The sequence below is a fragment of the Microtus oregoni genome, unplaced genomic scaffold, assembly GCF_018167655.1.
Source record: "Microtus oregoni isolate MIOR12 unplaced genomic scaffold, Mior012 000016F_ref0000370, whole genome shotgun sequence".
In the NCBI taxonomy this organism is placed as follows: domain Eukaryota; kingdom Metazoa; phylum Chordata; class Mammalia; order Rodentia; family Cricetidae; genus Microtus; species Microtus oregoni.
Genome location: NW_024543075.1, coordinates 37,012,887 through 37,023,346, shown reverse-complemented (window position 1 = coordinate 37,023,346; position 10,460 = coordinate 37,012,887). Strand labels below are relative to the sequence as shown.

The 10,460-nt window shown below is 40.4% G+C and overlaps 1 protein-coding gene across 1 annotated transcript; it reads right to left on the bottom strand.

Annotated features, from left to right (window-relative positions):
- Window positions 1–5,625: 5,625 nt before the first annotated feature.
- Window positions 5,626–6,570, bottom strand: LOC121457700 (olfactory receptor 507-like). The gene has a single exon (XM_041666633.1). It carries the CDS (start codon window positions 6,568–6,570, stop codon window positions 5,626–5,628), a length of 945 nt encoding a protein of 314 aa, XP_041522567.1.
- Window positions 6,571–10,460: the final 3,890 nt, after the last annotated feature.

The following is a 10,460-nucleotide window of genomic DNA, read 5'->3' as shown; positions in this document are numbered from 1 at the left end:
TTGGCCTTTTTCCTTTGTGGCTCTTAATATTCTTTCTTTATTCTGTATATTTTTTGTTTTGATTATTATATCGCGAGGGGATTTTTTTTTGATCCAGCCTATTTGGTGTTCTGTATGCTTCTTGAACCTTCATAGGTACATCTTTCTTCAGGTTAGGAAAGTTTTCTTCTATAATTTTATTAAATATATTTTCTGGACCATTGAGCTGCACTTCTTCTCCTTCTTCTACTCCAATTATTCTTAGGTTTGGTCTTTTTATTGTGTCCCATATTTCCTGAATGTTTTGTGATGAGAGTTTGTTGGACTTGCTGTTTTCTTTGATCAGTGCGTTTATTTTCTCTATGTTATCCTCAAAATCTGAGATTCTTTCTTCTATCTCTTGTATTCTGCTGGTTATGCTTTTTTCTGTAGTCTCTATTCGTTTACCTAGATTTTCCATGTCCAGCCGGCCCTCTGTTTGTGTTTTCTTCTTTGCCTCCATTTCAGTTTTCAAGTCATGAACTGTTTCCATTATCTGCTTGATTGTTTTTCCTTGGTTTCCTAGAGTATCATTCACTGATTTACTCAATTCCTCGAACTTTCTGTTATACTTCTCATCCATTTCTATAAGTGCGCTTTTTATATGCTGTTTAAGGGTGTCAATCACTTTCATAAAGTCAGTTTTTTCTACTTCTTCTTGATTAAGGTGTTCATGTCCTCCTGTTGTGAGGTCGCTGGCTTCTGGTGGTTTCGTGTTGTTTTTCAGATTGTTGGGAGAATTCTTGCATTGGTGCCTGCCCATCTCTTCCTCCCAATACTCCCCTATGGATCTTCTTTTACAGGATCAGGTCTTCTTGCCCACTGATATACCTTCCCCGTGATGTCACTCCCCAGGTATGTTTCCCCTAGAATCCAGATTGGATCTCCTTGCTGCTTTGTTAGCTCGCAAAGAAAGGGCCCACACTGCTTGCTGCAAGCAGGCTATGGGGACAAATGAGCTGCTGCACTCCCCTTTGCCCTCCTGATTCGTGTTCGGTCCCAGTGCCCGAGTAGGCTGAGCAAGGAGGCACTATGCCGCCAAAGAAGGCAGGGAGGGAGGGAGACAGGGGGTTGGGGGATCTGGATGTAAGCTGGATGCGATAGGAAGAGAGAGGAGGTATCGGGCAGTATAGCCCCTGTAGGATGGCCAGGAAGTGTGGGCAGGCTGAGGTATGTTCCCGGCTGCCGCAGCACTCACTCACCACAATGATTTTTCACTCGGTGCCCAGATCGAAACTCCATGCTGCTTGGTTAGCTCGCAAATAAAGGGCCCTCCCTGCTTGCTGCAGGCAGGCTATGGGGACAATGGAGCTACCTCCCACCCCTTTGCCCGCCCGGTTTGGGTTCGGTCCCAGTGCCCGAGCAGGCTGAGCAGGGACGCGCTATGCCGCCAAAGAAGGGAGGGAGGGAGACAGGGGGTGGGGGGATCTGGATGTAAGCTCGATGGGATAGGAAGAGAGAGGAGGTAACTGGCAGTATAGCCCCTGTGGGATGGTCAGGTGGTGTGGGCGGGCTCTTTTCTTTATTATTATTTTTTTTATTGAAGAGAAAAAATTCGGCCTCTTCCCAGCCTCCCCTTTCCCTCCCCCTCCTCCCACTCCTCTCCCCTTCCCCCCACTGCTCTCCCCCTCCATTTCCAGTCTGAAGAGCAGTCATGGTTCCCTGACCTGTGAAAAGTCCAAAACCTCCCCCCTCCATCCAGGTCTAGGAAGGTGAACATCCAAACTGGTTAGGCTCTTACAAAGCCAGAACATGAAGTAGGATCAAGACCCAGTGCCATTGTCCTTGGCTTCTCAGCAGTCCTCATTGTCCGCCATATTCAGAGAGTCCGGTTTTATCCCATGCTTTTTCGGTCATAGTCCAGCTGGCCTTGGTGAGCTCCTAATAGATCAGCCCGACTGTCTCCGTTGGTGGGTGCACCCCTTGTGGTCCTGACTTCTGTGCTCATTTTCTCCCTCCTTCTGCTGCTCACTGGGACATTGGGAGGTCAGTCCGGTGCTCCAGTGTGGGTCTCTGTCTCTATCTCCATCCATTGCCAGATGAAGATTCTATGGTGATATGCAAGATATTCATCAGTATGGATATAGGATAGGGTCATTTCAGGTTCCCTATCTTCAACTGCCCCAGGAACTAACTTTTGGTTCATTGATTCTTTGGATTGTTTTCTGTGTTTCTATTTTTTTGATTTCAGCCCTCAGTTTGATTATTTCCAGTCTTCTACTCCTCCTAGGTGAGTCTGCTTCTTTTTTTGTAGAGCTTTAAGGTGGGCTGTTAAGTCTCCAATATGTGCTTTCTCTGTTTTCTTTAAGTGGGCACTTAGTGCTATGAACTTTCCTCTTTGGACTGCTTTCATAGTGTCCCATAAGTTTGAGTAGGTTGTTTCTTTATTTTCATTGAACTCAAGGAAGACTTTAATTTCTTTCTTTATTTCTTCCTTGATCAAGATGTGGTTCAGTAGTTAACTGTTCAGTTTCCATGAGTTTGTAGGCTTTCTGGGGGTAGCATTGTTGTTGAATTCTAACTTTAATACATGGTGATCTGATAAGACACAGGAGGTTATGAATATTTTTTTGTAACTGTGGAAGTTTGCTTTGTTACCAAGTATGTGGTCAATTTTCGAGAAGGTTCCATGAGCTGCAGAGAAGGAGGTGTATTCTTTCCTATTTGGGTGGAATGTTCTATAGATGTCTGTTAAGTCCATTTGCTTCATTACCTCCATTAATTCTCTAATTTCTCTGTTAGGTTTCTGTCTGATTGACCTGTCCATTGGTGAGAGAGGAGTGTTGAAGTCTCCTACTATTAGTGTGTGTGGTTTGATGGCTGCCTTGAGTTTTAGTAATGTTTCTTTTATGTACGTGGGTGCTTTTATATTAGGGGCATAGATATTCAGGATTGAGACTTCTTCCTGATGAATTGTTCCTGTTATGAGTATAAAATGTCCCTCTCCATCTCTTCTGATTGATTTAAGTTTGAAGTCAACTTTGTTAGAAATTAGTATGGCAACACCTGCTTGTTTCTTAGGTCCATTTGCTTGATAAACCTTTTCCCATCTCTTTACTCTGAGTAGGTGCCTGTCTTTGTGGTTGAGGTGTGTTTCTTGTAGACAGAAGAATGTTGGATCCTGTTTTCTTATCCAATCTCTTAGCCTGTGCCTTTTTATAGGTGAGTTTAACCCATTAATATTAAGTGATATTAATGACCAGTGGTTGTTAACTCCAGTCACTTTTTTAGTAGTAGGGTTTGTGTGTTTCCCTTCTTTGAGTTGTGCTTGTGAAGGGTCTCTAGATGTTTGAGTTACTGTGGTCATTGTTTGACTCCTTGGTTTGTGGTTTTCCTTCTGATTTTACTTTCTGTAAGGCTGGATTTGTGGCTACGTATTGATTAAATTTGTTTTTATCCTGGACAATTTTGTTTTCTCCATTTATAGTGAACGAAAGCTTGGCTGGGTATAGTAGTCTGGGCTTGCATCCATGTTCTATTAGTTTTTGCAGTACATCTATCCAGGACCTTCTGGCTTCATAGTTTTCAGGTGTAAGTCTGATAGGTTTACCTGTATAAGTAACTTGACCTTTTTCCTTTGCAGCTCTTAATATTCTTTCTTTATTCTGTATGTTTTGTGTTTTGATTATTATATGGGGAGGAGATGTTATTTTTTGGTCCAGTCTATTCGGTGTTCTGTATGCTTCTTGAACCTTCATAGGAATATCTTTCTTTAGGTTGGGAAAGTTTTCTTCTATAATTTTATTAAGTATATTTTTTGGACTGTTGAGCTGTACTTTTTCTCCTTCTTCTATCCCAATTATTCTTAGGTTTGCTCTTTTTATTGTGTCCCAGATTTCCTGAACGTTTTGTGATGAGAATTTGTTGGTTTTGCTGTTTTCTTTGATCAGTGTGTTTATTTTCTCTATGGTATCTTCAGTGTCTGAAATTCTTTTTTCTATCTCTTGTAATCTGTTGGTAGTACTTGTCTCTGTAGTTCCTGTTTGTTTACCCAGATTTTCCATCTCCATCCTTCCCTTGGTTTTGTTTTCTTCATTCCATTTCATTCTTCAAGTCTTGAACCGCTTCCCTTACCTGTTTGATTGCTTTTTCTTGTTTCTCTTGGTTTTCTTGGGTATCTTTGAGCGATTTATTAATTTCCTCTACCTTTTTTTGTGATGTCTAATTGCTTACGGCAGTTTTCACCTTCTGTTTAAGGTCTTCTACTATTTTCATATATTTCACTTTTGAGTCAATTTTTTTTCTAATTCTTCTAGAGAAGGGTGTACAATTCTTCCTATTTCGGGATCCCTGGATTCTGGTGATGTCATGTTGCCTTTCAGGTTGTTGGAGGGATTCTTGCCTTGGCACCTTCCCATCTCTTCCTTCAAATGGAGCCAGGAGAGGCCTGGTGTCTTAGTCCAGTCTTTGCTGTGACTGACTCTGTGGGTGTATCTCTTCAGTGTAGAAGCAGGAACAGTCCGGTCCAGATGGAATTCCTCAGCACCAAAACGTGGATGCCTGGTAGTCCAATAACCCACGGACAAAAGGGGGAACTTGGGGGGCAGGGCAGGGATGAATAGAACACAGGACACCCTGCCACACAAGCTGAAGGTGCGCGTGCTCTCTTTCGGGGGGACGAGGGTCCTTGAGGCCTGCCCGGTATGCAGGCACTTACTGCTCTGGGTGGGTATCCTTAGTGTAGGAGCAGAAAACTGTTCCTGAGCAAAGGACCTTACAGAAAATGCAGGCTTTGGGGGGGGTGTCGTGTGTAAGAAAGACCGCCCTGCAGAAGGAGCTTGGGGAGGGGGGTTTGTGCTCTCTTCTGGGACAATCCGCCCCTGGATAGCACACACTCACCCATCTAGATGGAACTCCTCAGCACCTAAACAGGGCCGCCTGGTAGCCCAATGATCCTGGGACAAAAGGAAGAACATAGCAGGCAGGGCGGGATCCAGGAGAGCACAGGAGACCCTGGAGCACAAGCTGAAGGTGCCCGGGCTCCCTTACAAGGGACCTTGAGGCCTGCCAGGGTAGGCAGGCACTCACCACTCTGGGTGGGTAGACTTAGTGTAGGAGCTTAAAACTGTTCTTGAGCACTGGTCCTAGCATACAGCAGGGCAGGGTTGGGGGGGTGCTGGGGGGCTGGGTCGTGCATAAGAAAGACAGCCCTGCAGAAGGAGCTTGGGGAGGGGGTTTGTGCTCTCTTCTGGGACAATCCACCCCTGGATAGCACACACTCACCCATCCCGATGGAACTCCTCAGCCGTGAGTCCATTTTTTAATGGTGTAGCTTTCCATGTTTCAGCGGAAGTATAATACCTAAGTCTGTACAGGTAGCACAATTTAGGTTTCATCAAAAACAATAATCAGGTATATAGAAGAGGGAGTTATAAGGAGAAGGCTTGTGAAAGAAACTGGACACAAAAAATACATTGTAGGTTTTCAAGAACATATTTTTAAGTATAAAAAGAGAAATGCAATAAATATAATATCTAAATATACTGGGAAAACAGAGATGAGGACAAAAGTTATAACAAGAAACCTAAAACAAACCTGGGATAAAGGTCCCATTGGTTTTGAATAATTATCCCTATTATATTAAGTTTTATAAAACATTAGACTGCTCTAAGAAAATATTTTCTTATGAAGCTGTCTCTTCAGAGCACCCTTAATTTCATTATTCCTGAGGCTGTAAATGAGGGGGTTCAACATGGGAATCACCACCATGTAGAACACAGACAACACCTTGTTCTGGTCTGTGGAGTAGCTGGACTTGGGCATCACATAGATGAAGGTGACAGTCCCATAGTAGAGAGTGACTGCAGTGAGGTGGGAGGTGCAGGTGGAGAAAGCCTTCTGACGGCCTTCTGTGGAGTGAATCTTCAGGATGGTGATGAGGATGTAGGTATAAGAGACAGCTATGACAAACCCTGTTATCGAAACTATGGAGCCAGCAGAAAAAGTATCAAGAACTATGAGGACACTGTCATAAGAACAGGAGAGTTCAACTAATGGAGTAAAATCACAGAAAAAGTGATTAATTCTGTTTGGTCCACAGAAAACAAAAGAAAGAAAGGAAAGGGCAAAGGAGGAAGAATTAAGGAAACCGCCTATGTAAGATCCTACAACCAACAGGGTGCAGACTTGTGTGGACATTTTGGTTGAATAAAGAAGTGGATTGCAAATTGCTACGAAGCGATCATAAGCCATGGCAGCCAGAAGGAAACATTCAATTGCCCCAAAAAAAGCAGCTGAGCTAAACTGTATAAAACATCCAAGATATGAGATGGTACTTTGATTTACCAGGAAGTTGACAAGCATATTGGGTGTGACAGAAGATGAGTAGCCTATGTCAGTAGAAGCCAAGTGACTCAGAAAAAAGTACATGGGGTGATGGAGCTGGGACGAGACTCTGATGAGAAGGATGGTGCTGAGGTTCCCAGACACAGTCACCAGGTAGATGCACAGGATGATGGTGAAGAGGATGAGTTTAAGGACTGGGTCATCTGTCAATCCCAATAAAATGAACTCTGTCACTGCAGTGTGGTTCCCTTTCTCCAGGAGAGCCATGAGGTAGTGTAGCTCCTGACAGAACCAGACTGTGATGGACACATTACAGGAAAGGGTTTATAAATAGGTCACTTAATTCCATTTAATCATACATGGAGATCATTACCAATAAATATATAAATATATTTTTAAATTGTACCTACAATGAACGTTTTACTAGGGTTTTCATAATTTGTACATCTGTGTGCAATAATTCCTTCAAAATAATTTAAGTAGAAATGTTAGGAATTTGTTACAAAGAATAAATAACTTTTATTTTGTAATCTGAACAATCCCATCACTCAAATAAATCCTTAAATAAATATAAAATAATGTAAATCTTAAGAAGATAGCAATATACTAATTATAAATATAACAAAATGTCAGAGAAGACAATTTGAAGAGTTAAATAATGACTAACTTTTATTAAATGCTTACTACATCACCAGCACAGGATTTTAAAAATATTGTCCCTACTGCATGTACTGGCTTTGTGGGAGCCTAGCTGGTTTGGATGCTCACCTTCCTAGACCTAGATGGAGGGAGGAGGACCTTGGACTGCCGACAGGGCAGGGAACCCTGACTGCTCTTTGGACTGGAAAGGGAGGAAAAGGGGAGTGAGGCATGCGGAGTGGGGGGAGGGGGAGGGAAAAGGGAGGTGGTTAGGAGGTGGAAATTTTTAATTAAAAAAATTAATAAAAAAAGAAAAAATATTGTATATTTTTTATTCTTAATTCAATTAAATAGCATTACAGTTTTATCAGTTTTATTGTATAACACAAATGCATTTTACATTTTCTAAGATTTATATAATAATTAACCAAATTATTGGGCTTCAGAGATAGTTCAGTAATTAAGAGCACTTTTTGCACTTGCAATGAACCATTTGATCCCCAGTACTCACATGGTTTCTCACAGCAGTCTGAGGTTCTAGTTCTGGGGACTTAATGCCCTTTTCTGGTCTTCACAGACAGCAGACATGTATGTGGTGCAAATAAGTATATATAAATTTGTAACATTGGCAACATTCATAAACACAAAATCAAAATAACAAACCTTTTAAAAACTGCAGTAGATATGAACACTACTCATGTTGAATTCGCAGTATTCCTTGTAGTAACACATAATTATGCGTGACCATGCAATTGAGGGCATATTCAAATTAAGCACAGACATCAGAGTGGCATTTCTGCTTTCCAATGGTTAGTACATAGAGAGGTGCTTTGCTGGTGACAGTCATTACAAAGTCTATTATTTCTGTAAGTAAGTTCATGTCTTAATCACCTTTTAAAAAGGATGTATATTTTCTTACTAGAACTGAGAAGAAATAAAACAGAGATCACACTAAAATTGCAAATACAACTTCCTGTGGTAAGCTCATTAAATATTTAAATAGATTAATTCTCTTTAAAGTACTTTGAAATAGCAATTTCATCAGCATGTAAAATATAAATAATATTTATCATGATATTACTAATATTTTATTAAAACCTATCAGAAGCTTTCCAGTGTCACAGTGGTTTCTAACAGGAGTGTCATGGAATAAATTAACATGATTTTCAACAGAGGACACTGATCTGCAAATACTCAAATAAGAAGTTAAGAGGTTTATGAAAGTTCATCTAGCATGGCACAGATTGACCGTAATCCCTCACATTCTTTATTTATGGTGATGCCTATGACCCAAACACTTAGTCCATAAACTAAGCGGGTATCTGTACTTGATATTCATTGAGAGTAAGCCAACAAAGCGTTTAATAGCGAGTGAACTTGTGTGCTTTTGGCTGAATGATATGTGTGTTGAATTTGAAGCTCATGTTTCTTTCTGGTCTTACCATTGGATGGATAAATAGGAATCTTTGAAAACTTGGAAATAGTTGGGAAGAGTGTAGGAAGGGGAAACTAGTCAAGATGTAGTATGTGAGATATGAATATATTTTCAATAAAATAAAAAGTGAAAACTCAATTTTATGCCCAATCATTCTGAATAATTCATGTATGGAAATATAAGGTAGTTCAATAAATATGTTTATTTTCCTTCTGCTATATTATTGCTTTACTTCATCTGCCTTATTTCTGCACTATGGTTTGTAAATGTAGTACATTTTCAAAGAATAATGTATCTCCATTTACCAACAAAAACAAAATCTTACCTCTTGTGGTAATTCATTTGAAAGTAAGAAGTTCAAAGTCACTATGATTTTATACCTACAAAGCTGTCTGCGCTGTTATTACTAAGGATAAGTCCCTGGTGAGGTTATGGATTCCAGTGTGAATTTAAATCACCAGGGATCATTACTTTATTCCCAGTGATTATTGAGCACTAAATTTCACACAAAACAATTAATTTCCAAGGGGTCACCTGTCAATCTCAAGTGATCTCTTGTTTTCCTGTTATGTGAGTATTGGTGCACTTTCACTTGACACTTAAGGGAAGTACATGATGATAACAATTATCTTAGGTAAATATTTGAACAAGTTGTTATTTGATTCAGTTTCATTCATATTAAAATACTTCAATCATTAAAATACTTTTTCAATTTGTGTACATGGTAAATTACATTTATTGATTTTTGTATATTGAACCATCCTTGACTCTCTAGGATAAAGTATACTTCACCTTTGAATGAATACACAGAATTGACTATTCCATAGAATGGTTGAGGAGAATGTTTTATTGTAGAGATAAAAATAGCAGAACCAAAGACATCTGGTAAGGTCGAAACTGTAATAGACAATTGGACTGAACTAGATGATGAGAAGGGCAGAAGAGGGGTAGGATAAGAAAGGAAGAACAAAAAGAGGGAAGAGGAGAAAGTGACAAAGGGAGGTGAGTCCACAGCAGAACAAAGAGAATGCATAGGCATAATGGTTGAATAATAGAGGAAAGAGAAGTTGGGAGTAAGTAAGGGAAGCTCAGGAGCTGGAGAGGTATAAGTTAGAGGGTGGGTTATACCATCTAAGATGGTTCTGGTTCTGTAACAGGCACTTGTGAGGAGAGACTGAGAGAACCTAAAGACTGGCATAGACCTTGATACAATAATAGTAATCACAGACATAGGCTAATGGAAGAGTCATAAGTCCCTTTTGCCAGAGATAAGGTGAGATAATGGCTCATTTTATCAAGTATGAACTATTTTTTTTAAAAAAAACTTTTATCTATCAGCATTTATTTTATGCTTTATTTATTACCAAGCCATAAGTTTTCTTCCTTCTGTTCCTGCTGGGATATGTTTTTCTTCTGATCAACCTTCTCTCTTACTTTGGAACAGTTGATTTTTATCGGTGAGGAACATTTCAATGTGGCTGGGGTAGCTCATGTATGGGTTAATGTGGCAATGATCTCTTTAGTTCACTGGCACATCTTAGATGCTTTGTTCATTTGGATGTGTGCCATGACCAGAGAATCTACATCATCTAAACTCTTCAGCATTATTCTCTATATTTTAAGCATGTGAAACAAAAATTCAGCACTCTTTTTTTGACCTCTGATCCTGTTTCCAGTCCCAGTGTTTTGCCTGGGCACATTTCCCAACCCTACTTTTATCCACTGGAAGGCACACATTGTTCCTTCAAAGTGACATCTTTATGATATTTAGTGACTTATTGACTATGCCTACCCTTTGTTATGATTGTTTCATCACTTTAAGAAACCAGCCACACCCACTCCCTGCAGCACCTCCCATCCTCTCACCATTTTAGCTTCTCTTGCAGTCCCTTTATCCTCTCCCCCTTCTCCTTTCTCTCTCACTCTGTCCTCCTCTCTTTCTTCCCCCCTCTCTTCTCTCTCCCCCTTCTCCCCTCTTTCCTTCCCATTTTATAATTTAGCTAATAAATATCTAATTCTATTCTTTAGATGTGTCTATCCATGTCTCTGTCTCCTGCCCATCCACCATGTGTCTCCCTTCCTG

Coding starts and splice junctions, on each gene's coding strand:
- LOC121457700 (XM_041666633.1), bottom strand. CDS start 6,570: ATGGCTCTCCTGGAGAAAGGGAACCACACTGCAGTGACAGAGTTCATT.